This window comes from Rhinolophus hipposideros, assembly GCF_964194185.1.
Source record: "Rhinolophus hipposideros genome assembly, chromosome: 26".
Classification (NCBI taxonomy): Eukaryota; Metazoa; Chordata; class Mammalia; order Chiroptera; family Rhinolophidae; genus Rhinolophus; species Rhinolophus hipposideros.
Window position 1 is genome coordinate 6291135 of NC_138072.1, and position 27912 is coordinate 6319046.

Consider the following 27912-nt stretch of genomic DNA (forward strand, 5'->3'; position numbering starts at 1 on the left):
CTGATTTTCTCTTCTCAACAACGTATAGTTTTGCAATTAAAGGTGGACTCGTCCAGTAATGGGAAAATTCACTACTCTGCAAAGAGAGACATAGCAAGGATGTGTCTCTTCACATGCAAATATCTTTCTTGCATCCCCAGAAGGCAAAAGAATATTGAATAGGGTCCAATATTCTTTTTGAACCAATTATATTGAATTTTATATATTACTGAATTGGATAAAATATTTGATGTATTTTTTTATATATAGGTAGTTCAACTTCTATATAGAAGAATCTAGAAAACACTATGAATGCAGTGAGGCTGAACTTGTCTTTTTAGATGTATTTTCTAAATGGAATTATCTGATTTTATCAAATCATACATAATTTCATTTAAGTTATAATATTAAAGTCATGAGCTTACTAATTAAGAAAATTGAATTATAGATAAATACCACGTTTCCCTGAAAATAAGACCTAGCCAGACCCGGTATTATATTATATTATATTATATTATATTATATTATATTATATTATATTATACCTGGTATTATCTTATATAAGACCCAGTATTACATTATATTATATTATATTATATTATATTATATTATATTATGTTATATTATATTATATTATGTTATATTATACCTGGTATTATACTATAGTAAAATAAGAACGGGTCTTATATTAATTTTTACTCCAGGTGACACATTAGAGCTGATTGTCTGGCTAGGTCTTATTTTCAGGGAAACACATGGTATATTTTAAATGTGGGCCAAACATAGAATGAGTTTCAATCACGTGTACCATTATGATTTTTTCTTAAATGAAAATTTGTAAACATGCTCGAATAGAGAAAGTTGTACAATGAGAGCCCATACACCTATATGTAACCATATGTCCTGGAGAAAATCACAATACCACTACCATTCCTGCTTACAGTTGGGCTGCACAATGAAGTATATTGATTTTTGTACTTTTATTACCCTCAGAATATATTCCAAAAATGGATTTCATTAGTTTTACAAACAATATATATTTAGTAGGGTTAGCCTCTCCTTTTAACTTTTAGAGATTATTTTTCTATTTGATTTAATTTTATTTTTATAAATAAAACCAATTTTTAGGTCTTCCCTCCATCCTGTCACCTCTTTCTTTTAGCTAAATGTTGACATAAGTTTTTGGTTAATCCTTCCAGTGTTGTTTCATTTGTTTTCATTCACAAATTAGATGTAAATATAGATATATAGATATAGATATATTTATAGATAGATATATTTGTATCTTCTTAATAAAAATAAGTGCCACTTGTAAACATTCTTTTATTTTCTTTGTTTTAATCATATTGGTGTGTAGAAATCATCCTCATGTTTTTATGGCTGCACAGTATTGTGCTATATGGGTGTAACATAGTTTATTCCTACTGGTTAGGTATTTGTGTTGTTTCGAATACTAACAATAAAGCCACGTGGGAAATCTTTTGCATGTTTTAGCCAGTGTTCTTTCCTTTGGGAAAGATTCTTAAAAGTAGGATTGCTGAATCAGTTGCTGCTGTCGCCTAATTTCTCTTTATAGTTCTATTTTGCGTTATCATCAGGAATATATCAGAAAACCTGTTTCCTTCCAGCTTGCCAGCAGTTTTGCCAAAGTTGTCAAACTTTTGGATTTTGGCAAATTCCATAATTGCGATATTATCAATATACTTTTAATTTTTATTTCTCATTATTTTAACCTATATATGTTTTGTGTTTTCTGCTTTGTGAAAAGTGTCACCATTAAAACAACTTTGTGAGTTTTAGTCTTTAGAGCTCTTTAGCCTTTTTCTTTTTCTCATCTTATTAGATGAGAAACTTATTAGTTCTCTCAACTTATTAGTTTTGGTCTGAATTCTATAATGCCTGATATCACAAGTAGCTTTGCTTCCTTTTTATTTACATTTACCAAGATGCCTTTGTCATTTTATTTTTAACTTGACTTAACAAGGCATGCCTCCAGCTGTCTTAGTCCGTCTTGATTGCTAAGAAAATATCACGGAGTATTATAAACAGCAGATATGTATTGCTCACAGTTCTGGAGGCTGGAGTCTGACATCAAGGTGCCAGCATGGTCACATGAGGGCCCTCGTATGGATTGCACTTATATTTTCACTTGGCTGAAAGGGCAAAGGATTGCTCTGAAACCTCTTTTAAAAAGGTGGTTATTCCATTGGTGAGGGCTCTGCTCTCATGATTACGCACCATCCAAAGGCTCCACTTCCTAATCCTCATCATTTTTGGGGGGAGGGGGGTTAGGAATTTAACATGAATTTCAGAGAGACACAAGCATCCAGACTCTAGCCCTCGCATATGCCATAGAGCTGCATTATGAGTTCCTAGAATATCATAGCACCGTTGTTCTTTCTACATCCATGGACAGAATGTGTGTTTGCTACTCTTTCACAACTGGGCACCTGAGCGAATTGTTTCTCAGATTCCTTGGTCTTTGTGAGATGCATTCACTCTGATAAAGAGGAACTGTCACTTTAAGAGAACCGATCCAGGAGCTAGGAGGTCTGTGCATGGAGCTGTTCCTGTTCCTCTATAGTCCTGATTTCCTGTTACAGGCTATGTTTCCGACTTTCGGTGGTGTGGGTATATATAACAGCCATCTTAGACCGCTGCAACTGGGTAGCCAGGATTTTTTTCTTTTTTTTGGCGGAATACCTGGCATATTATTTGTCCAGTTAACATCTCAAGTTTCCGCATTCCTTGATCCTGTCTTTCTGGAGGTAAATCACTATTGGGGATTTGTTTGTTTTCATCGTAATCAACCTATATATTCTCTTATTGCTTTCAGATGTTTCCATTGAAAGCTATTTATCATGCACACAACCTATGGCAGTTGATAATTAGACCCACTCAATTGTATTTTTCAGGGGTATTTTTATTTTTCTTTAGCTGTTCTAGTTAGTCTCTGTGATTTCCAGTCGGCACGTTGGGGTCCAAATAGAAAGGGAGGATGTGCTTTTCAGAAATAATATTGTTGATGCCTATGTCTGATATCAGTTGACCTTACTTCTTGCAGAAATGTATGAGCTTGGGTAGTCACCTCGGCCATGTCATTTTAAAATTGATATAAGTTGGATAAGAAATGCAGACTATTCTTGTACTAGAAAATCATATTTGGTATTTTGTATAACTGGCTTTTCAGTTTGTAAGAGGGCACAAAGCCACCCGGACAGATGGATTCCTGAAAGAATAAGAACCAGCTTCATGTTTGACAATTACGTGCTAGGTGACTACCCAAGAATACGGAAGTCTGCGGATGGCTAGTTCTTAATGTTAAACTTAAATGATATTGATCTGTATATTTATATATAATGTTTTGTTAACATTTGGACATTGAAAACTGCAGCTTAGTTGTAATATACTTTAAATTTCACTCTTGAGAGAACCCATTGTCAGTACCTAAAGTGTCCTTGGAGGTTAATGATTTCCATAGAGCTTATTGACACACGGCACGGTATTTTAATATATGCCATATGTAGGCAACCTCTGAATTTAGCATACATTCTTACATAACTGTAGATGCATATATATACGCTCACACACATTTTTTCTGCATTTTTCTGCATTAAAGGTTTGAATGAAAACTGGTAATGTTTAGTAATATGCTTGGTCATGTTTCCATTTTCCATGCGATATGTGGCAAACATTTCTGTGTAAATACAATTTTGTATTATGGATCTTTTGTATTATGCACTCCACATAACTTCATTTTACATATTTTCTTATCTTAATTTGCTTTTTGGCCACATGAGCATTCGGTAAGCTACACTATATGAGAAAGGTAATAAAATATAGAGACATTGTTCTGCAAAAGCTAGCTAGTCAACATTGACTAAATATGCATGTACAGCTGTCAATACCCCAAGTACTTTTGTAGGCACAGGGGAAGTATTTCTGAACAACAAAGAAGTATAATTCCATGCCCTTTTGTTGTTTACCACTCTTTTGTTTCATTATGTCAGTAATTTTTTCTTCTTTCACCTGCAAATCATTGAAAAATCGATTTTACGTGGAAAAAGGAATAATGCAAAATATTATTAATGCAGGAGAGGAGTCACTCACAATTTTTGTGGACAAGCGGAAGCTGAGCAAACGATCAGAAGGAAGTGATTCCATCACCAATAGCTCTTCAGTCAATCTGGAGACTCTGCATCAGCTAGCTGCCTCCTATTTCATTGACAGGGACAGCACCCTCCGGAGACTTCACCACATTCAAATCGCATCCACTGCCATAAAGGTACGAATGGGGTTACTCCCAATTTATGTCATACCATTACTTTTCCTATCTCTGAAATCATTTCTATTTGCATGTTTCACTGATTTAAATAATTGTGTTCCAAAAATCTTTTAACATTCTTCCTTGTGGTGAGTTATGTAATATGTTTAAGATGAAATTGTGTGTATCTCGATGTATCTTTTTAAATTGATAATTGGATCAAAGTTTTTCATAGTCAAATATTAACTGAAATACACTCAAAATGTGTCAGTGCATCCAGATAGGAACACAGACTCTCTCACAAAGTGTACATGGGTAAAAATCTTGTTTTAATAAGTGATTTATTTATTTTTACTTTTATATGTATATATTTTAAATCTTCATGTTTTAGTTTATGCATTTAAAAACATCCTAATAAGGGACTTTATTAGACTCAAAGGGTCAGTGACACAAAAGTCATTAAGAAGCCCTGCTTTAAGCCGTATTTTTCCCCAATGTTTTTAAAATATAATTAAGTACAAGTCTGTGGTTATAAAATTCTAGAAGTCGAGGTACACCATAATCTAGAATTGATGTGTTGTGGGTTTTTTTTTAATTAATGAGAGAAAGAGAGAGAGAGAGAGAAAGAGAGAGAGAGAGAGCACTCTAGCTTGTGGTTTCCGAAACAATAGACTTTTTGAGATGTTTCTCTGGCAGTTTAGGTCACCTATTCTCTGAGTTTGGCCAACAGCCATTGCAAAACTCACAGGCCAAAGAGTCGGCACAGTGTGATAGTGAGGTCATACACTAAGTTAAAAAGCTCAAAATAAAATGTCGAGTACATTTCTTTGTGTTCCAACTTTAAAATCCTGTGTATTTTCTTTTTGTCAGTTAACAGAAAAGTTCGCACTTCAATACATGGGAATGCTAGGTAAAGTAAGCCCAAGAGGTATCTTCTGTGCATGATATACAGGAGAGAATAAAAGGTGATACAGAAATATCCTTAGCTTAAGGGTAGCACAATTAATACCACCCTTCAATATTGCCATTTGATGAGGCTGGGGAAAAAAAGTTCTATAGATGTCAGTTACACAGTTAGCGTTTATTTCTGACTGTAGGACTTACATTATATTCAGTAATCAAGTATATAAGTAGTGTTTATGCTGTACAGATAAAAATGTAGCCAGCACGACAGAAGAACTTTTAGTTAATTTAAAAGTATTATTAGGTAGGCTATTGTTAGAGATCTTTAGCTTGAGGTTGCTGAGGAGATAGAGATTTTTTCAGAAATCAATTTCGATGACATAAACAAGAACTTAAAGTGCATTTTCTAATAGAAGACATCATTGTTATAAGTGTGTTTATTATATGGCTATTGATTTTTTTGCTCAGCACTAAGTAGAATTATACAATAGAGTTTTATACACATAATAAGAAAGAAAGATTCATTGATAGTTCATTTGAAGACTCAATGGATATTTGTATCTCTTCTCCAACGGGAAAGGTTATATTACAAAAGTCACATGTTTCGGTGGTGGAACCTACTGTATGCAGGCATTATTCTTAGACCCTGGTGATACTACTAGGAGTGATATGGCTTCATGAGACTGATTATCTGGCTGCGTGGTAGAAATGAGACCCAAAGGAAAGTGACTTTTATGACTGATCTAAGAACAGCTCTGGGGAAGAGAAGGGAGTAGCTTGCAATTGGGAAGGTCAAGCATCTCACCTTGAGGGGGCTACAGGGTATGGCCATCATCTGTTAACTGTGGGAAGGGGTGCCAAAGTACGTTGTGGACATATTTTAAAGTGTGTGTGGAGTGGCTGGGATGGAAAAGGGGGGCTTTACACCCAGAAGAGGAAACCAAGAAAAGTATGAAATGATACAAGGATGGATTATACCAACAAATAGAGTCATGTGCCACCTAACAATGTTTCGGTCAACAAGGGACCGCGTTCATGGGAGTGTTCCCTTACAATTATAACAGAGCAAAGCTTCCTATTGCCTGGGGAGGTGGTAGCCATCAGAAAGTTCTAGCACAACGCCTCACTCCCACGTTTGTGGCAATGCCGGTGTGGACAGACCTCCTATGCTGCCAGTCGTATAAAAGTATGGCACACAACACTACTGTCATAGGTGATACCATCTAGGCGTACACTCCATGACCACAGGACCAAATGCCCTCCGCACACATTCCTCAGAACATCTCAGCACTTTCGGTGGAGCCTGACTATATACATACCTTATGGTGTCCCTGAGGACAAAAAGGAACGTGCTCCTGGTGACAACATGGCTAAGAAGATAGTCACAGAAGTACACAGGGGGTGCAAGACTGAGGTGGGGGTGTGGACAGGGGAGGCAACCAGAACTTTCATGATTTAATTTAGGACAGACTGGAGTTCTCTTCTGGGACAGCTGTAATGTCATGTGACTCTGGTACAGGCTCAGCTGCAACCTGAAAACTTGGGGGAAGGCTCTGTGCTGAGGTATGGTGTCCTTGTGCTCTCAGACGTTGACAGGCGCCTTGCCTCACATGCACACTTTATGTGCCTGTGTGTTTTTCTCGGGAGAGTACCCTTTATTCTCACTGGTTATCAAATGTGTCCCTGCACAGTTAAAAGGAGTCTCTCCTCAATTATAAGAGTATAATTGCTTAGATGCAAATTAACAGGGTAAGAAGAGCTGAGTGGGTGGGAGTATGGTCTTGTAGGTGGAATCTAAATCATTCGACTACTGAAATCCTTTAGATTTGAATATATAATTCAGTGCAAATTGTTGTAATATATTTGAAATCAAAAGCTTAACTCCTTACTAAATCCCTAAAGGTTCATGCGTGGCTTTTATATTTTAAAGAATCAAAGTAAATGTAACAAGATGCACATTTTCTTTGATTAGGTAATACACTTTGTGTTTTAAATGCCAGATAGTAGGCATTTAATTTCTTGAACAAATTCACAGAATTTAGGAGACACAGTATTATTGTTAAAAAGAAAAGCCAAATGAGATCATTATCAGATAACAGCAAAAATATAATTAAATCTGCAAAACCATGCCTGCTTTTGTCATGCTAATTCTTGCAAAACCACAAGAGTTGGACAAATTGTGTTAACTATAAGCCAGTTTCTAGAAAATGGAATAGAACAATTTATTGCTTTTATATCTTATAATTATGAATGTGAATGTAGATTGCAATTCATTAACACACATCTGTAAATAAATAATAGAATGACTCAAATGCCTAGTTAATTAACTGTTATTCCAATTAATGGCCTTTATATCAAATATTATTTCTCAATATTTAGTGCAATAATATGTCAAGAGTAATATCTATAATTGGCCTCTTTTTTTTTTCCAGAAAATTCAATCCATTTGACTCATTATCTAAAAGATCAAACTAACATTCTTTAGATTTACTTTTAAATAGTCTAAAAATCTTTAATATTATGTGATTGACAATGATGAGAAAATCAAAATGCATTATACAAGTTAGGGAAAATTTAATATGTCACCTGACGTGGTGTATGCATTTTTGAATATTTCCTTAATATTTTTAGTTTTAAAAATCAGATTAAATGCAGAGAGGAAAATTAAATTATTTCATTAAACATTGTTGAGACTTTTTAAAGAGGTCAGCTATGATTTCCTAAAATAAATTCTAATCAACTTATTGTATTTCAGACATTTTTGTAATATAGAAAAAATAGATTATCAAAAATTATAATGTTTAGAATTTTTTCCCAAAAATGTTAGCAAAAAGCACAAATGGTAAATTTAAATTAACAGAAAAATCAATATTGCGGCTAAAAAAAATCCATCTTCAAATGATGTTTTAGTGCTGCATAATTTACTGAAGAGTTTTGCAGGTGATGTTGAGAAGAGGGTCCTTAAAATCTTATGCTTTCAGTTTTATGCTGCCATTTTTTTTCCTCTTTGCTTTTCATTTTCATTAATTTCTAAAAATGTATCTTTACTTCATTCATGTTTCTTCCTTATTTGTCCAGTATAGTGTAAAGGCAGTTAAGTATAATCTTCATTTATGGTGTAATATTTTTTTTTTATTTCTACATATATAATTATAATTTCTCTTTTCTGAAATTCCCAATTTATTGTATATATTGCCTAACTTTTCTACAAGATATTTTCACATAGTCATTATCATTATTTTAAAATTCCTATCTAGTGATTTCCATCTCTTACTCATATTTGAGTCTGCTTCCATTGTCTATTTCTTATTTTGCTCATTGGGTTTGCTTTTTCTTGCCTCATCACACTGTGTGGAAAAATATGATAATAAAAATAAACAAATAAAGGAACAAATAAATAAATATGATTTCCTCTAAAACTAAACATACCCCTTCCTCTGTTAGGCTTTTGTTATGTATCCCTAAGTGAGTCTAACTTGGAATTGAGGTAGGCATGTGCTTTCTTGAAAATTAACTTGATTTACTGACTTGTGGCTTAAAACAGTTGGAAGGCAGCATTGGTACTGGTGTTTTCCTCTTGGAAGGGTATGGGGTCTGGCCCAGAGTGAGATTCAGGAGATTACACATTCTTTACACGCTGCTGCCCGCTTTTGGAATCATGGGAAATCTGTTTCTGCTGCAAGGTTTGATTACCAATCTCTTGGGATCCTGCAGAATTATCTTTGCTTTCCAGTCTTGTCCTGGCTTTCCTGACACTGGGAGATCACTTTCTTCCTTGCTGCTTTATCCCTAGTCTTTGGAAGGTCAATGCCTGGTACTTGGCAAAAGCCTGGAATGCCTCAGAGGTATCTTTCCCAGCTCTTCTTCCCATCTTCTGTACTTGATGAAAGCCAGAAGTGCCTTGGGAGCATCCAGAAGTGCCTTGGGAGCAGGTTAAGAACCCTGCTCAAGCTTTTGGTGAATATAGCCTTGCACTTAGGGAAACCCTATGTGTTTTTCTCAGTTATGCTGTTCGCACCTTGCTTCCCATTTATTATTCCCATGTACTCAGTGAAGGCTCATGGCAGCAGTTCACTGGGTGAATGTATACTGGCTGTGGGGCTTCCTGGTATTTTAATCATTGTATCAGCAAAACAGCCATTAATCATTCCTTACTGATTTCCCTTTACCTTATTGATGGCAGATTTAGATTCCTCGTCTCTGCCAGTGATGAAAGCTACCTTCTGTCCCTTCCCAGAAAGATCCAATCATTTACTGGATTTTGGTTCATTTTCAGCATCCACATACTCACAGTTAAGCAAAAAAAGTTTGAATTTGAGTTTATCTGATGTACTTTCATGGTTAGGGTGAGAATAGTGGTCTTGTGAATTTCTACACCATAGTTAGAATTGGAAGTCCTTACTTTTAGCCTCTACCATTTCATTCCCATTTCTCTCTATCCCATGATATCTATATACATTTGTTCAAAACAATATATCGTATTACTGTAGATTCTGTTCTCCTATAAGGTCACAGAGATTTCCTGGAGATATGAAGAAACTTCAGATTTTTATTTTATACTCCATTACAATTCTAGCATCACTTCCTGTTGGAGTGCATAAGCTCTAATATTATATAGTTTCCTCCCTTAGAGATTTAAAAACCACTTATGAAATATTTATAGAAATCACCAAGACTGAAGCTAAAATATAAGCCCTACTTCAAGGCATCATGTAAAAATGTAGCCACGGCAGGCCTCAGAGTAGTTCTCCCTAAATGCAACATAAAAAACGAGCACTCATCTGTGGGGCAGAGCTGGCTTCCATAAGCATAACCCATTAAAAGTAGACACGATTATATGAGTACCTTGTCTGATGGAATTAGCCAAGTGGTGTTGGAGAAGGCCCAGAGTTGAGCCTGCTTAATTCAATCCTTCAGTATCACTAATCAGGTGTTCTTTTATCTTTGATGGAATGTATTGAACATGGGAGGGAGTTGGCTATGAGTGGGCTTCAGGGTTACCTTAGCAAAATTCTTGTCAAGGAAACATTAAGCAGAGTAAAATAGCGTCTTTTCCAACATCCGAGACATCTTCCTTAGATTGAATGTGCCCAGTGCCTCATGATTTTCAAAGTAAACCTCTATATATCGTGACCACTGTTATCTAAATAAGTCTGTTTCATTGCTGACTACATTATCTCCGCCATGAAAAGCAATTAGATAAGATTTTTTGAAACAATAAATATGGATCAGAAAATCACCCTGCCTTCAACCAGAGACACAGGCTGTTTTGATTGTCCTTTGTTTTGTTTCAGTATAGCTATCAATATTAGATCACCAAATTTATGCAAATCTTTGTTCCTCATTTAATCTTTATTTAGAGAATGGAGGGAAAATTCAATAGCATTGTGTCGGGGGTCATGTTTTTCTCCAAGAATTTTGAGTTGGTTTATTAGAAACAATGATTTGGAACAAAGACTCATGAGCAATACTTTAAATCCATGAATTCCTGAACTTGATTTCTTTTCACATATGAATTACATCTGCAGTCTCCAGTGGAATATAAAACGACTACATGTTAAGTGATTCCACCAGTAAAAGCTTCTTTTGTTTCATGAAGACCATTAAGACTGCCACCAGTCTTGCTTAGAATGGTCACTCTGTCAGACATTAGCCAAAAAAGCCCCTAAAAACAAGTCTAAAAACCATCTAGGGGATGTGTATAATCAGGCTCCCCCCATTCCCTGTCTCTGTGCTTACTCTGTATTTGTGTATTTCCCCACATGAGTGTGTGCGTGTGTGTGTGTGTGTGTGTGTGTGACTGGTGGTATTTATTAAGAGAGCTCTGAAATCTTAACTGAGATTCTTCCACTTACAAGTTTCCCCACAACTAATCAAGCCAACCTGATCTACAAAACTCAAACTGATCAAGGTTATTGAAATAAAAATCAATGTGGACATAGGAACATTTCTTCACTACTTAAAGTACCTTTTAAAAATTAGTAGAAAGGAAAAAAATAGAAAAAAAATTTCACAAGTCTACTTCAGATATTTTGTTGATTGCACAAAGAGAATTTTGATTTTACTTCTTCTACATTTTTGTTTTCAAAGTGAATGATATTCTGAATACGGTCACATTCAGGAAATAGAGGCTATAACTATTTCTTGACCTTCTTCCCAATTTAGTTTGTTATACCAAAAAGATTAGCACATTATAATATCATGTGATGTGATCTTATGTAGATTTAATGCTCATTTTAAAAACAGCTTTGTTGAAATATAATTTACATACCATACAATTTACACATTTAAAGTTTTCAATTCAATGTGTTTTAGTATCATCACAAATATGAGCATATATCCAGTGATATAGATATAGATATATAGATATCTATAAGGAAAAATCCTTATAGATGTATGCTAGGGGTGCCAAAAAATGTATACATGTGACTTGTATTCATCTTTTGTCAATGATGTATATTGAATATTACAATTTTAGTACAGTTTTTTCTTTTCTTAAAATGTGTCTACATTTTTAGGCACTCTCTGTAGATGATAGATAGATAGATAGATAGATAGATAGATAGATAGATAGATAGATAGACAGACAGATAGACAGATAGAAAGATTTAACTTTAGTTATTATGCTTTTCAGCTCTAGAATATTTGGTTGTCTTTATAATTTCTATCTCCTTATCAGTACTCTGATTTGATGTGACATTGTCTTTACATCTTTAGTCTTGCTTTTCTTTAGTTCTGTGAATATATTTATAATGGCTATTTTAAAATTTTTTTTCAGTTAAATCTGACTTCTGGTTGATTTCAGAAGCAATTTTTATTCTTCCTTGTTTTCCAGTAAATGGGTCATATTTTTCTCTTTCTTTACGTGCCTCATAAATATTTTTGTCAATGGGACATTTGAGATAATATAGGTAGCAACTCTGGGTACTGTTCCCCAGTAATCAAACATCTTTAAAAAATGATTTATTAATTAATAAGTAATATTAAATTATCGAATAACTGTTATAAGAATGAGTGAAAAATCCTTGTAATTAATGACTAAGAGCTAAACAATACAATCAGGTCTTTATTTTATAATGTATAAAAACAAACTCTCTTAAGATCTCCTCTTAGCCTCCCATGATCGTACTCCAACATTTGGTACCATTCAAACTTCCAGAAGTATAAAAATGAGAGGATTTTAAGACATCGATTGGGGAAAGAAATCGATTTTCAGAAAAATGCTAAATAATTTTAAAAAATAGTCTCCCACTGTAAGATGCTGCTTTCTAAACTCATTAATGTTCACACAGTTTCCTATGAAACAGGTACAAACCAAATATGTCAGATATGTGGGTTGCCACAGAGACAAGAATCTTCATAACATTCATCACCTTCATAATTATGGTTCTCGAATTCCAACAACAAAGAGTTGTTCTGCTCACAGGGAGTCTGCAGAGATCAAAAGAGATCATTGCCGATTGGTCTACAGAGCCGTTATCTTCAGTATTAAATAGTTTCAATAACCTTAAAATCTTTGCAGTCCTAAAGACATTCAACCAGATGCTAGGGAGGAGAAAAATACTTTTAGAGGTCTAGACAGTAGAGCAAAATGCAGAAAATTTTCAAGCAACACCAGTAAAGCCACCTTTAGAAAAGAAAAAAAACAAGAAAACAAAAAGAAGAAAACAAGGAAAGAAAGGGAAAAAAAAATGTATTGAAGCCTTTACATAATATAGAGAACACCTTTTTTTAGGTGATTAGGAACAAATGGCAATTTATATTATACGTTATAATTCAACTTTTGATTTTATTCATCACATGGAGTAAAATCAGGAAACAGGTAAGGTGATTTCTAGGTTATAACACATTTTCAGTTTAACAGAATTGTGTATCTTGTTTTTTATTGTTACATGAGAGTAAATGCCAACCAGTAGAGTTAACAGAATAATGGGAGAGTGTCAGCAAGGATCATAATGTGTAGAAGAATTTAACTAAACAAACCATCAGAGATTTTTTTTTTTTTTTAACCCCAATTTAGGACTAAAGTTCATGTCGTCACAAATGCATGTTGGCCTGGGAAAGCCCACACACAACCTGATCGGGAATTCTTTTTGTTGCTTTGTTTCTTTTTTTTTCATGATCCACCAAAATTTCCATTAATGAATTCCTAGGTTTATAAAACCAATTTCACTGTTCATCTTTTTCTTTCTTGCTGGCCTTCCCTCCCATGTTATCTTAAACTGATTATATTTCTTTCTTGTCTCTAAGGTCTACTTGGTATCTTCATATTCATTGGTTCACCACTCATTCACTCCATTATTTGAATAACAATATGAATTCTAGACGCAGAATGCTGGAGTAAGTCCCACCTCTACTGATCGTTAGTCATGATACCTGGACAAATTACAACACTCAATTTCTCCTTGACTCAGGTCCATCATCTATAGAATGAAGATCATATCAATTTGTTATGAGTATCAAATGAGTTAATATTTGAGAAATGCTTAGCATGAAAATAAAAAAGTGCTAGAAAAGGTTAGCTATACTTATTTGATGGATGGTTATCAAGCACTTATTGTAGCCCAAGAAGTAGCTTATTTATTTTCCAATCTCTCCACCCAGAGTTCAGTGCAAGATAGGAGCTCAATAAATGCTAATTGAAATTAAATGAACCTTGCTCAGCATGAGGAGAATTGCTGCTGTTGTGCAATCAGAAGCTGCAGCAACCCCAGACACCCCAATTTCTATAATTAGGTAACTGGTTTCAACTATGGCATAGGTGATGAAACAACTTTGATAAGTTTTGCAGGAATCCCCGATAGGCTTTTTATCTTTCACCATCTTCATATGTTCTGCCTCTGAGCAGCAGAGTAACAGATTTTCTAATAATCAGGAAGAAAGCACAAAATCCTCTTTTGCAAATAGCTTATTTTTTAATAAGGATACATGGTTACTATCTTATAATAATTCTGTATGTTGTACTTCCTGTTCTCTAAAGCAGCCAGGTCACAGCACAGCTGGACTAGAAAATTGCATGGAAAGCTCTTTGGCACAATCTCCTCATCTTTGAAATGCCTGCAGCACTGAGCATGTAGCACTTGCAATATTGTACATGCAGAGAATATTTGTTTAATGTATTTTGTGAAAAAACAGCTGCCAGTAATAAAGGTGCTTAGGAGGTACAGATTTCTTCCTAAACTATGGACAGATTAACTTACTGTTGAATTTATTTTACAACATATCTGACAACCCTTCTGTAGAGACAGTGTGTTCTCCATTTACTGAGTGAATAGGAATTCATTTTTTTTTCAAAATTATCTTTTTATTAATAATCAGTGTCTAAATCCAAAGAAAAACGGGATTGGTTTTCTTACATTTGATAACAGCCTGGGATAAAGTAAGACACTTTCAGTTGGGATTGGAATACATGCATGGATTATGATCTTTCTAGATTTTTGTTTTGTTTTGTTTTTAATCAAGAATTTATTTTTCTAGAACAGTTTTAGGTTTACATTAAATTGAGGGAAATATATAGAGATCTCCTCCCTCAAATATGCATAAGCCTCTCCCATTATCACCATCTCCCATCATAATGGTATATTTGTTACAATTGATGCACTTCCCTTCACACATCAGAATGACCTAAAGTCCCTAGTTTACATTATTATTCACTCTTGGTGTGCATTGTATGGGTTTGGGCAAATGTATAGTGACAGGCATCCATTCTTGTGGTATTATTCAGAGTATTTTAAGTGAACTAAACATCTGTGCTCTACTTATTCATCCATCTTCTCCTCCCCCCCCACCCACAAACCACTGGCACACATTGATGTTTTTACTATCTCAGTATTTGTTTTAAACGATACTATTAAACATTGTAAGTTAAATGTAAAAAAAAACAAAAACAAAAAACTGTTTGCATTATACTGCTCCCGTGTTCTAGAATGGATTCATCTACCTGACAACAGATGATAACCAGCTATTGTTAGACATTGCATGTTTTCCTCAATTTCTTATTGTATACCTGGGCATAGAGTTAAAAACGTGATAAAAAAACAGGCTCCTATTACCGTCCTCTCTACATAATCGTATCTGTTCCCTGTTTCAGCATGTCACATCATATCAGAAAAAGGCAGGGAGCAGAACAGGGTAGAGCTCTGATTCTAGAGCCCCCTGCACCTGCGTTGGTACCCAGTTTCACTAGCTGGATTGTAAGAACTGCTCAAATTAACTACATTCTCTATCAGTTTAGTCATCTGTAAAAGGGAGATGATAATATCACTTACGTTATATGTCCGTCATTAAGACTAAACATTTAACATGCCTAGACTCTCCTAGCACAAATCAAGTGCTACGTAAATGTTTTTTATTAATTATGCCCACAATTACAAGTACAAGATGAGGCAAATAAACAGAGGACTCAGGAACAAGCTCTAACATGGAAAAACAATTTGTGCCAGTAGACCTAAGTTAGGATCCCCTAAGCTTTTCCTGGTTTTTAAAGAAGGAACCGGGTCAAGGGTAGAGCAGGGTTCATTACTTAGAACTGAGCTACAATACAATCATCTATTTTTTGGAATTTATGAAAACTCACAGATCCTGAGATCAAGGCTGGACTTTCTGGTGATTTATGGATTCCCACCTGTAATCCCTGGAAGGCTGTTGGGAAAAGTAATTTGTAGAACATTCCAAATTCTCCTTTCCATATTTCAGGGAATAAAAATAATTTTAAGGATTTCAAACTTAGCCTTCTTTCTATGAGTGCTCATGATCAACTTTTGCCTAGATTGTTATTAATTATTGATATTGAGACTATTAGGTCTAGGTGTTCTTGACTTGCCTTTTATCTTTTGTACAAAACACTTATTTTTCATGACTAAAGAAGGTAAGTAAAGTTTGATATCATTCTTGTTAAATTATAGCAATTTTTAACTCATTGGAAAGAAGAAAATCCTAGGAAAGGTCATCTTCAAAAATAAACCTTTCATTGACTTAAATATTTGCAGTTTTGAAAAAAGAATAAGGTATGAAGTACAATATAAAAACATAAATGACCTATATACCAGTTACTGTTACCTGTTACCTCAGTAAAGGGAGGGCATTGCTAATAAATAATTGTGCATTTGAGATCATTTTTATTAATAGAGATATTGACATCTAAGGAATTATGTCAAAGGAGAGCATCTGTTTTAAGGATTTCAGATTTTATCAACCCTCACTCTCTTGGCAATTCCTAAAGACGTACTTCCATTCCCATCTTCAAACCCAAGTTCCCCTCTAATTTCCCCAGTAACCCTAAAATGCTTTTCCTTTGTTTATCACATTTTTATCCCATTCTAACTGGTTAGACATAAGCTGTTTGTGTGCCATTTTCTCCATTTTTTCTCCATACCCAATCAGTCAATGGGTTCTGTTGTTTTCTGAGGTTTCTTCCCCTTCCTCTCCATTCCCAGTAGGAACCTCAGTGGGGCACTTCCCACAAGAGAGCTCCTTAGCTATTCCCCACTTCCCCCACCCCAGCTTCATTTTATTAACTTTCACATGCAGCCTGCATGCTGCCCCAAGGTAAGTCCTCTGTGGTACTTTCTTGAACCATACTACAAAGCTGCTTAGCACTTGGAAGGTTTCTATTTCCTATCATATCTAATGCTCCACAGGGAATATTCTGTGCAATTGATTGATGCAATGCCTCTGATCAGTTCCCATTCCATCACTGACTTGAGTAATGATCCAAACGATAGGCTTATCAAATTGGTGGAAACTGGAAAGAAAGTGAACAGAGAAAGGGAAAAAAAAAAAAAAAATCTCAATAAGCCAGAGTATAAATGAATGTAAAAATGTTAATATAAGTGTGAAGTTAAAAAAAAAAAAAAAGGGTAATGTGTTTTTCTTGTTTAACATTCTAAACCTTTAATATATTATCCTTCCACCTTAAAATTTGAACAATTTTTGTCCAGGGAATTAAAGAGGACTTAGCTAGGTTTAAAAAGTAATTTGCTATGTGATAAATAACACCAGATTTATTTTATGCCACTGCTAACTGATATTTTCCCCATTCCTTTGCTCAAGAGGGACTCAAAGTTTAAGTGATCAGACTCACCGGAGGATATGTGGGACATAGACATTATATTTCAGATGGCTGCTTTTCCCTCCAGCTGGATTGTATAAGGTTGAGGTTAAATTACTTTTACATTTTAAAGTGCACTTTAAAGTGCATTAACTTCCTAACATTTCTTCCCTGAAATGCTACACTAATTTGATATTTGTCCTATATCCTTTTCCTATCTAACCTAGACAGAAATTTGAGTTGACCTTAATTGTATTTTCTTTACTTTTAAACTACAGTCCTTTTGGCAATTTCTGGACTCATAAATGGAAAATCTTGTCATCATAGAAATGATTACGCATTTTCTTTTAAATGTAGAGGTTTCTCTGAGAAATATAATAATACTTTCAAGTTTAAAATATATAGCATTAGTCATTTGTGACTTATGTAAGTAGAAAAGGTTGGAGCCTGTTTTAGTTAGGTGCATGAAAAATGTACTCTCACCTTCACATAAGTCAAAAATGGCTAAAGCAATTTAGTTCAAACTCTGAAACAAGTTCACCTTTGGTCCAAGTTAAAGCTTGAAAAATCTCATCTAAAATGAAATCATGCCCAGAGGACACTATGACCTGAAAAGAAGATAAAAAAATTTAAATCTTTCCTTTTTTTTTACTTAATAAACACAATTCTTAATTTAAAACATTTCATTTATCTTGATGCTTATTATTTTGATAGAAATCAATTATTAGTTTTTACATTTAGAGCACCTAATAGTTAAATTTTATTATAGTAAGATGAGTGAAAATGTTTATTCCTAGTTCAATTAATAAAATTGGAAATTAAGACAAAATGTATACATACTAAGTGATCCTATAATTACTAGATATAATAAAATGTTCAGTGTCTTATGTCGGTGCAAAGTTTTCTGGAAGTTTACAAATTACCCAATTAATTTGCTTACTTGGTGAAAGTTTCCTTGGGATCTGTGATATACACAGCACTCACTGTTAGCTGGCAGTCCTATACGTAAAGGAAGATGACATGATTTTTAGCCTTGAGGTATTTTGTTATGAGGCAGATATCTGGAGAAAAAGAGAGAAAGAGTATGGCAAAAATAACTTCAATGCATGGATACCCACTGATTCTTGTCTGAGGGAGTTGGTAAGAGGGCTCAGAAATATCTGACCTTGGTCTTAAAGGATAAATACTAAGGTAGAAACATGGGGGAAAAAAGATCCAGCTAGAAGACAAAGTCTTTGAAATGTGGACAGTTTCAAAGTGTCTCTGTAACTGATTTGTGGAAAGAAGTCTTTACTGAGGTTATAATGATGTAAATTTAGTTATTTTTTCTCAATTCTTTACCCATGCATTTAGCTTTTCCCAATTCTTACCCATGTTTTTATTTTTGGCACACTCTTCGCCAAGTGACTTCGTGGTTTCGCCAGTGATATTTGGGGAGCATTTTCCTGTCCAAAATTTTAATGGTGGCCTCAGTCATGTGACTTTGGTCAAGGGAATGTTAGCAGACATGACACATAGGCTTGAAATGTACTTTTGCGGTTGTATTTCTATTCCTGTGCTTCTGTGATTGTCATGCGAGAAATTTTCTCTAGAAAGTCATTGTCTCTTTAGTCTGGGCTCATCCCAGAACGAATACTCGTAGAGCCTGAGCTTAATGCTAGTCTAATCAGGCAGTTGCAGCAGACACACAAACCATTCAGAATAAATCAAAATAAAGCTGTTTTTAGCACCAGCTAGCTGACTATGGAATCAGTTCAAGGTAGTTACAAAGATATGTGAAGAAAGCAGGAAGTCAATTGGGGGTCTGTAGCAATCTTTTGACATGTCAGTAATTTTGTTGTTAGAATAGGAAATTGATCAACATTATAACTCAGAAACATAATGGAGGATGTATTGGATTAGAAAAGTCTAATGGCGTAAAAAATAGTTAGGATATTATTGTGGTAAATAATTGAAGAGTAGATAAAGACCTTAAGTAATACAGTAGCAGTAGAGAAACATAGTGATTTGGGAAGGTAGATTGGCAGTATTGCATACCATCCCTTGGCAGGTATAGGGAGAAGCTAGACAAGATGAAAGTGGATTTAAGCCTGTTGGGCATAGTGTTGGACATAGTGCTTCCATTCATTTGATAACGTTTGGCCGAAGACTGGTTTTATGTATCCACAGCTGGTTGTGACACAACATTTATGAGGTATTTGTGAAAATTCCGATAGTTACATGTAAAAAATAGGTGCAGGTATGTGTCATCAAGTTCAAGTTAATAATAAGGAGGAAATATGTTAGAATCAGTAATATGTAGATAACAAGTGAAGAGGTGGGAGTGAATTAAGTCAGTCGCCGAGAGCTTATTGTTCAGAAAGAGAAGAGGGGCATTCTGGGAAGATGGCAGTTTAAAGAGAAGATTGACTTTCTTCCATTCCTAGTCTCCATCCCCACCCATCCATCTCTCCTGAGCCAAATAGGTTTAGGTGCCCACAGGAAAACAGACCCTGAATAGTATGAGAACTTCGTGAAGCGTTTTCTTTCATCTGAGATGACTGCAAGCCTGGCCCCACAGCTTCTGAAAATCTTAATTTTGAACGTTAGGAAGCATTGATCCCAGGGAGAACTTAGCAGGCAAAGCTTGCTCGCCATATATGAGTATAGCTTTGTTTTTCTGACCCTCACAAACTGAACAGTAGTTGAATAAATGGGCATTTTCCTAACCAAGGCAGGAACGCACCTCAGGGTGGAGAAGTTAAATCCCACTAGATTAACAGAGAGGCTACTGCCATTCCATTTGAGCCTACAGTGCATGGCACAGCCCTCAGCTGCTCTCAGGATTGCTCCCCCAAAAATGTCCTAGCAGTTGAAACAGAGTCCCAGTGAGTAAAGATAGAAAAAAACTATCAGACCATGTCTCGGGGAGCCAGAACAGAAAAGCACAGAGAACAATCCTTTTATAAACCTCTAAAGAAATACAGCTGATAGAGAACATTCTTGAAAAATTGAAAATGTAGCTCATAATACTTTACTATTGATTAAAAAAGAGTTTAACAATTAATGGAGAAATGGTACAAATAGAAAATTAACAGAAAATATATCTCAAAACTACAAGAATGGAAAGAAAGAAAAATTCACAAAACTGGATTTAGGATTGACTACCGATAATATACTCAGCAGATACATCCTTTGAATATATAGAAATTCCATAAAAAGAAAAAAGCACACAATACATGGAAACAGTAGAATAAAATTAGTAACCTACAAAATGAAAACAAATTCAATTCAAATATTGGATAGCTATGAACTATTCAGTAACAAATCTACCTAGTTTCCTCACTCATAATAGATTAGGAATAGACTTTCAGAGCAACAAAAAAGACTGCTAGTGGGAGGCACAATAGTTATATCAATAAATGAAGTTAAATGTTTACTAATGTAACCAGTAGTAACCAGAGTGCAACCAACCTACAGCAGCTGATATAATACCTCAACCCAATATAGCTGAAATAACAGCTTTTAAATTTCCATCAGGGCCCATAAATACATCCCCTCCCTGTACTCAATATGTTATCAAGTAAAGACTACTCATATGTCAAGAAAAAAATGTAAGATGACATTATAATTTATTTTAAAAGGTAGATTAACTTTCTATTTTTGAAAATCTTTCATAGAGAATAAAATAAAACTATTTCCTTTTTAAGAAAAGTAAAATGAGTCATGGTTGAGTTGTTTAGAATAAATCCCTTCTTTAAAAAGTTTTTCCCTAACAATGTTCAATGAATAAGATGTGAATGAATAGGGATTTCTTCATAATCTTTCATAGGAAAAGGGAAAACATAATTCAAAATAATACACCCACTGAAGAATCATTTTCTTCTCCTTTAAGCTTTGTATTTTTTTTTTCACCTTGGTCCCCGTTAGTGTTTAGTGTGGCTAAGAATCGCCTGCTTGCATGGTCAAGGGGCACCCCTAGAGGTTCAAAGTAAATACACCTAAGGCCTTATAACCATGGGTCACTCCATGCGTGAGGATTCGGACTGCACTCTGAGAAACACTTGTTGCCGGTAAAGTTCCAGGAAGTCCCAGAGGTACAATGGAGGAACAGAAATCCCTGTGGCACCCTGGTTGCTGGAGCACATAGATAGGAAGAAATAATACAAAGGAGATAAGGGGAAAGGTAATAGAAGAGAAAGCCAAGAAATGCAGTGAGAGTTCACACTGGGTTTTTATTCTTTTGTTTCTAAATTTTAAAATTAAATATCCCAAGAAATGCATACTTTAAAAATTACTAAGCATTTTGTCCTTTCCATTTTTTTATGCCTCCAGTGATTTTATATGACAAAGTATTATGCTAGTTCTAATCCTCAGGCTGTGTTTCAACTACAAAAAAAATGTGTGTGGGGGTGGCGGGCAGCAGTACGTAATGTGATCACAGTACTGATGAATGATTTGGCCAATTTATTGCTTTTTCTTGGCTCTTAAGAATTTTAATAGTGTATATGTAATTCATGTAGACCATAAGATTCCTTTCTCATATATATATATATATACACATATATATATATATATATATATACTTTTTTTTGCTGTTTTGTTTTTGTTTTTGTTTTTTGTTTTTTGTTCATTTATTTTTATCTTAGTGCTGACTTAATGATTATCAGTTGCTAAAGAATTAGGATTTATCCTAACTTGTTTTGGGGAGCAAAGTCAATTTACCTTTTGTGGGGGGGCAAGAAAAAAAATGCCAACTGTTTCTGTAATGGCCAGTTAAAACAAGAATCCATTTTTATCTTTCTAAGTACGCCTGACTTTATAGAGGTTTAATGTGATACGCTGATCAGTTCTCTCAGGCGCTTGTTTCATTGGGTGACAAATGGAAGAATATAACAGTCTCTATGAAAGTCTAGCTAGTCTGTGCACAGGCTGACTTGTCTTATAAAAAGATAACTGAAGTCAGAAGCTTTCGATATGCTTACGGAATTCCGAAATATTCAATGCTTATGAAACTTCAAAGGGTACTGTAAAAAGTTTAATATTTTTAATCACAAGCAATAAGAAATGCTTTGATAAATAGTTCTGAATAGTTAATATTAGATATGGAATTTCGGAGGAATATTACCAAATGTTGGCAAAAATATTCTTGTTTTCCCAAATAAAATAGTATGTGCTGTGGAGAATGTCATAATATACATTATACTAACCCGTCAATTAAAGGAGACATTTTAAAATATTAATAACAAAATAGTGCTATTAAATTTTAAACCCAAAAGAAGCTATGTCTAACCTGGTACCCTGCTTTAGTATGATGTTTTGACAATGACAGATTGTCCTGGGGTGCGTCCACTGCTAACCGTGATAGTTGGCAGTCTCCATGATCCTGTTGCCCTTGTTCTCTAGCCTGGCGATAGGTGCTTTGCTTCCAGCCCTTGACATTTGCATCTGCACATTTTTTAGTTACTTTGTGAAAAGGGAGCAAAGTAGATAATCCCGTTGGTAAGTTTTTATATCCTCTGAAGCATCAGCTCACAGTGAACGCTTGACTGAGACTGCCGGGAGAGTACCAACTGGCCAGTGTGGTAGATTTGGAAAAACGCTGATAAAATAAATTATACAACAGTGATTAACAAAACGTGTTGCTCTGCTTAGTGTATGCCTATGCTCACGCTCCCTGGCAGCACATCTGGTTTGTGAACTAAGTTGCGTTTGTGCAGTGGTAGGTGAGAGTCTGTAATGCCTTTGGTATGTGTTGTCCGACTGCTTCTTTGCTTATTCCGTCAAAGAAGAGAGAACCCATCAAAACCCATCAAGCCTGAGAAATAGCTTAAAGTGGTTAGACCTAGAGGCACAAAAAGGGCTTGGGGGAAAAAATAAAAATAAAAAAGCCGTAGGGAACAGGCCGTGCATATTCTTTTGCCATTAAAAATCACTGTCTCCAAGGGAGAGGCAATTATGGGCTGAGGACGCGCTCCTAATTCATTTCTTCAATGAGTTTGTTATATTAAATATAGCCTTTCATATACCTCTTTTTAATATTTTCATTAATGTGGGATAGCCGACAACATTGTTGTTGCAAATGATTATAAAACACTATTAGTTTTATCTGATGATTTCTATAAGCTCCAAAAAAAATGGTTTTCGTAGTCTGGACTTGGATTTAGAAATATTTTTCACCTTTATGCTTTAAAGTTTGTGGTCATTTTAAGTAGATTCCATAACTAACAGTCAAGGAGATTGCAGTTCTTTGAACAATTGTTCTGAATGTTTTACTTCTTCCATTTGCTCTTATTTCTAAAATAAATGTACTTAACGCTGCCTTGGATTACATTTATTTTGATTTATTTATTTCTTACGTGAAGCAACAGTAAAGAACCACTAGGCCCTGGGTTCTCTAACGTGTACTTCCCCTTGTCCCAGGGAAGTGCCTGCTGACCCACAGTGGCAGTAGCAACTGCAGTGGCTGTTTTATAAGTGTCACCAGAATGCAGACCACAGGCCACAGCCCTGAACTGGATTGTAGTCTGTATTTGTTGATTGTAACTGCCCTGTGGCAGTGAAACTTTACTATTTTCAGTATTAATGTTCAATCCATCAGAAAACACTTAGCCAACTGTGTAATAACAAGATCCTTTTAGACTTCCTGTAATGAAGTGCAAGGCTACCATTTCTGTAACACCATCATTTACAGGTACCACAGATGTAGCCTTTAGAAAAATGAAGGTTTTCAAAATGTATATACATGTAGTAAGAAACCTATGAATTTCTTTCTTTCTTTCTTTTTCTTTTCTTTTCTTTCTTTTTTTTTTTTTTTGGTACAGAGTTTCTTGCAGTTGCTGTGATTTTAAGCTCTGGGTTATTTAAAACAGGAATCAAAATAGCATCTGTAGGAGTGAGTTTATAGATTTGGCTTCTCCAAGACCCATCAAGAGCCATGCATTTAAATTCCATGGTAACCATGGGTTAAGCATAAACAAGTCTGATGTTGTTTGGCAACCTGGTTGTGACTAAATTGTGCCCAGTTTACCTTATTCCGTATCACACTGAATACACACTTTAAGAATCTGAGAAAACCTCTCTTCTAGCCCCATGTGTAATTTTATATTTTAATGTGTGCTCTAAGAGCATAAGTACTTTCTAAACAGGTTTACATGGGGCTGTGTGTGGGGGGTGTACGAGTATGTTATATTGATGGAGGATAATTTATGGAGCATGCAAAAAATAGGTTAATCATTGTAACCATGCCTGGACTCATGGTGGCAAGTACAAGTGAAAATTGTCCAGAAGCGATTGCTCTCCAAGCAGACATACTCTGTTTTGTCCCTTAATGACATGTGTTCTGTCTGTTGTTTTACTCTCCTTTAACCTTAATAGTTTATTTCACATATAACATTTTATCAGCAATGTTTTTCATTTCTCATGCTTTATAATTCATAGTTATATCGTTTAATTTGTACATTTTATGGATATACATAACTTAATATTGTTTATAATCATACTCTTTATCTGTTCAAGTATTACTATTTTTCCTGTAGTAGGACCTCTAGATAGCTTCTAAAAAAAGGAATCCTGTAATAAATGATTAAAATGGTTAAAAGTATGTTATCTATTGATATTATGGGACATGGCACTAGGAAAAATGGTTTTCAGTCATTTGTGTAAATAATTCAGCAATGGTGTATGCTGCTTTACATTGAATTTGTATCTGATTTGTTTTGTGCTTATTATGTGAAGAGCTGAGTCATCAGACATTGACTGTAGATCATGTACTATTTTAAAGTTACATTAAATGGTTGGAGCAGGTTCAAGAAACATTTGACAATGTAAACTATATTTTAAATCATGATATAAATTATGTATAACGTACCAAGTATAATGCTTATTATTGTGTAGTGATGCAAGAAAACTTAATGTTGATATACTCTTCTATTTTTCTCTGGAAGACATGCAGCATTTTGTAGGTGAATTTGCACTTTTCCAACAAAACATACTATAATAATAGAATTCTAAAAATTAAGGAAATCTTTGCTGCTGAAATAGATTTATTCCAATATGACCATTTTGGTTTTATAAGTTTCTTATATTAACAATATATTTTCAGATTCATTTCTTAATTAAATATTAAGCCCCAGAAACATTGCAGCAGGATATAGAGCTAGGACTATATGGAAATTGTAGTTTGATATTAAATGCTTAGTAAGATGTTGAAATTAAAATTAGTGACTGGTAGAGGAAAAATAAATAAATGGTAAAAATATATTTAAACTCAACATTCTCATTTGAAAGTAACAAATTATATATTCATATAATTTCTAATTATTATATCCAAATTATAATTAACATGTATCATATATAATTATATACAATTTATATTATATGATATAGTTATCATATGTACTTAATTATAACATATAATATCTAAAATTTATATAGTTACATATGTAAAATTATGTTTTAGTATCATGTGATATAATTAGCATATATAATTAATTTTAACTTATATTACACATGATATATATCTGTATAACACTATATATAACTATATATAAATTATATGTATACATATATAGGTATATATATATATACACACACACATATATATATATATATATGTCTCAACATTTCCTAAAGCTTCCCATTAGTTGATAACTTTACAATTGTAAAAGATCCTGTATGTGTAGAAACAGATATAAGCATACTGTTTTAGGACATAATAGAAACTAATCAACACTTGTATTTTGCTTCTTAGAAATCTAGTGTAGAGTAATATAAGAATGTGTGGGGATTTATATTTTGAAGCTTAATAAATTAATACTTGCAATAAAAGCCAGTTCATTTGGCCTTCAATCAAAGTGTATTAAGAAGCACGTTTATAGCAACGTTTATTGTTCATGAGAATGACCCAAGATACTACACCATATAATTGACTTCTACATCAATCTAGACCCATTAAATTGTACTCTATTGTAACGTTATTGCGAGAGAGAGACACAGACTGAAAGAATGGGAATTAATTAGATTGATCAAGGCAAGCAAAGTTTCAAAAACTTAAGTATAGAGATTGGAAACCCGCTATGCTCTTTGAGTGAGTATTTGATTTATGAGTCAGGCAGTTCCAGCTCTCACTTCCCTTATATGATACCCAGCAAGCTGAACCACCTCCCTGGGTTCCAAGCACCTCATTTGTATAACGAGATGGGAGGCTGGATGATTTCGAAGACCACTGACTGCTCTAAAAGTTCACATAGGCTGGAACTGCTGCAATTTCTTCACCAGGTTCTCAAAGTTTAATGAATTAACTAAAGTATTCTTTTGTAATGAAGATTTCTAACTAAAAATATCTATCTGTTCACTTCACCATTATTGAATTCCAACCACATGTCAGGTATTGTGTGTAATTATGAATAAGGGAGTTTTCGGTTAAATAAGTAAATAAGTTAATGTAAACAGATGATTACAAAGTAGTTTTAGAATTGCCATAATAGTACATAAAGAAAACTCTGTGGTAAGAGAAAGGAGTGAGATATTAAAATATCAGGAGGCTTTCAATCTCCTATTCTTATTATATTTACTGGCCTATAGCCTGTGCCTGTGTCTACTTCCATGATTCTCTGGGTTGGACAGGATGTCTCCAGGGGCCTGGAGGTGGGCATTTCCCCGCCTCAGTTGGACTCTGATAGTATCCCCAAAAGTTAGATTCTGCTTACCTAGTTTCCCCTGAGGGCAGGCAGGCCTTGAGAAGAAGAGTGCTGTGAAGTATTTAAAAATAGGTTCTTTTTCAACAGCCCCTATGTGAAGCATGAGGGGATTTTTCTTCAATATTTTCTGTGGGAACTTGGTTGAACTCCTAGAGGGAATTCTCAAAATATTGTGAGGAGCCTCTCTTTGAGCAGGTTCCCCTGGAGTTTTCAACTATTGGACTTATTCACACTGACCCTCCAGCAATCCGTCAGTCACCTGTCAGGTTTGGGGTTCCCACGGAGGCTTCTGCTCTTGAGTGTTTGCCCTGGGAAGCCAAGACTTCCAGTGTTTGCTGGTCTGTCTCTGCAATGCCCGGGGCAGTGGGTTGCGTTGCATTCTCCCTTCTCTTATGGATTCAGGGAGAGTTGTTGATTTTCAGTCTGGTCAGGTTTTTACTTGTAGGAACAAGTGGCAACTCCCAAGCTCCTTACATGAGAAACCAGAAACCAGAAGTTTGCTAGGATTTCTTTATGTATTCTGGATATGAGACATTCCTTGTATATATGAATTGCAATTATGTTAACAGGTATTGTCGATAAAGAAAGAATTGACAAAAAAAGTGACAAAAAAATGTATACAATAACACAGCTTTTTTTAATTAAAATAATTAGTCCTTACTTTAAATGAGGACACTTGTTAAAACATTGGAAATACAGTGCGAGCCAAATAGGGCTGGTGTACTCTAGGTTAGTGTTACTTTTAACAAACCATCCCCAAAAGTGTTTTTAAACTGTGTTAGGTGAATAAAGAACAGAAAGATTATTTCTGGAAGAAGGAACATTTGAAATAGATGACATGGTAGGGCATTCTCAGGGAAACATGGGCAAAATGTGGGCCAAGTTAAAGAAGGTAGGTGGAACTCGTAATGCAGTTTTTCTGGAAGGAAAAAACATGTTGCACTACTTGCTCCACACCAACCCCCAACGTAGATGCATTCCTCTTCATACGAGTACAATATGGGGTAGGCAAAATCTCTTCGTAAATATTAGCATTT

The 27912-nt window shown here is 34.7% G+C and overlaps 1 protein-coding gene across 8 annotated transcripts in view; it reads left to right on the plus strand.

Moving 5' to 3' along the window:
• BRINP3 (BMP/retinoic acid inducible neural specific 3) overlaps nt 1–27912 on the plus strand; it is a 347922-nt gene that overhangs the window by 211223 nt on the left and 108787 nt on the right. For 7 of the 8 annotated variants that reach the window (XM_081039064.1, XM_081039061.1, XM_081039059.1 and 4 more), the window contains one exon: nt 4074–4264. In XM_081039064.1, coding sequence (XP_080895190.1) covers nt 4074–4264 — 191 coding nt within the window. Of the gene's footprint in view, nt 1–4073; nt 4265–27912 lie in introns of those variants that run through there. The other variant, XM_081039065.1, reaches the window with a different exon arrangement.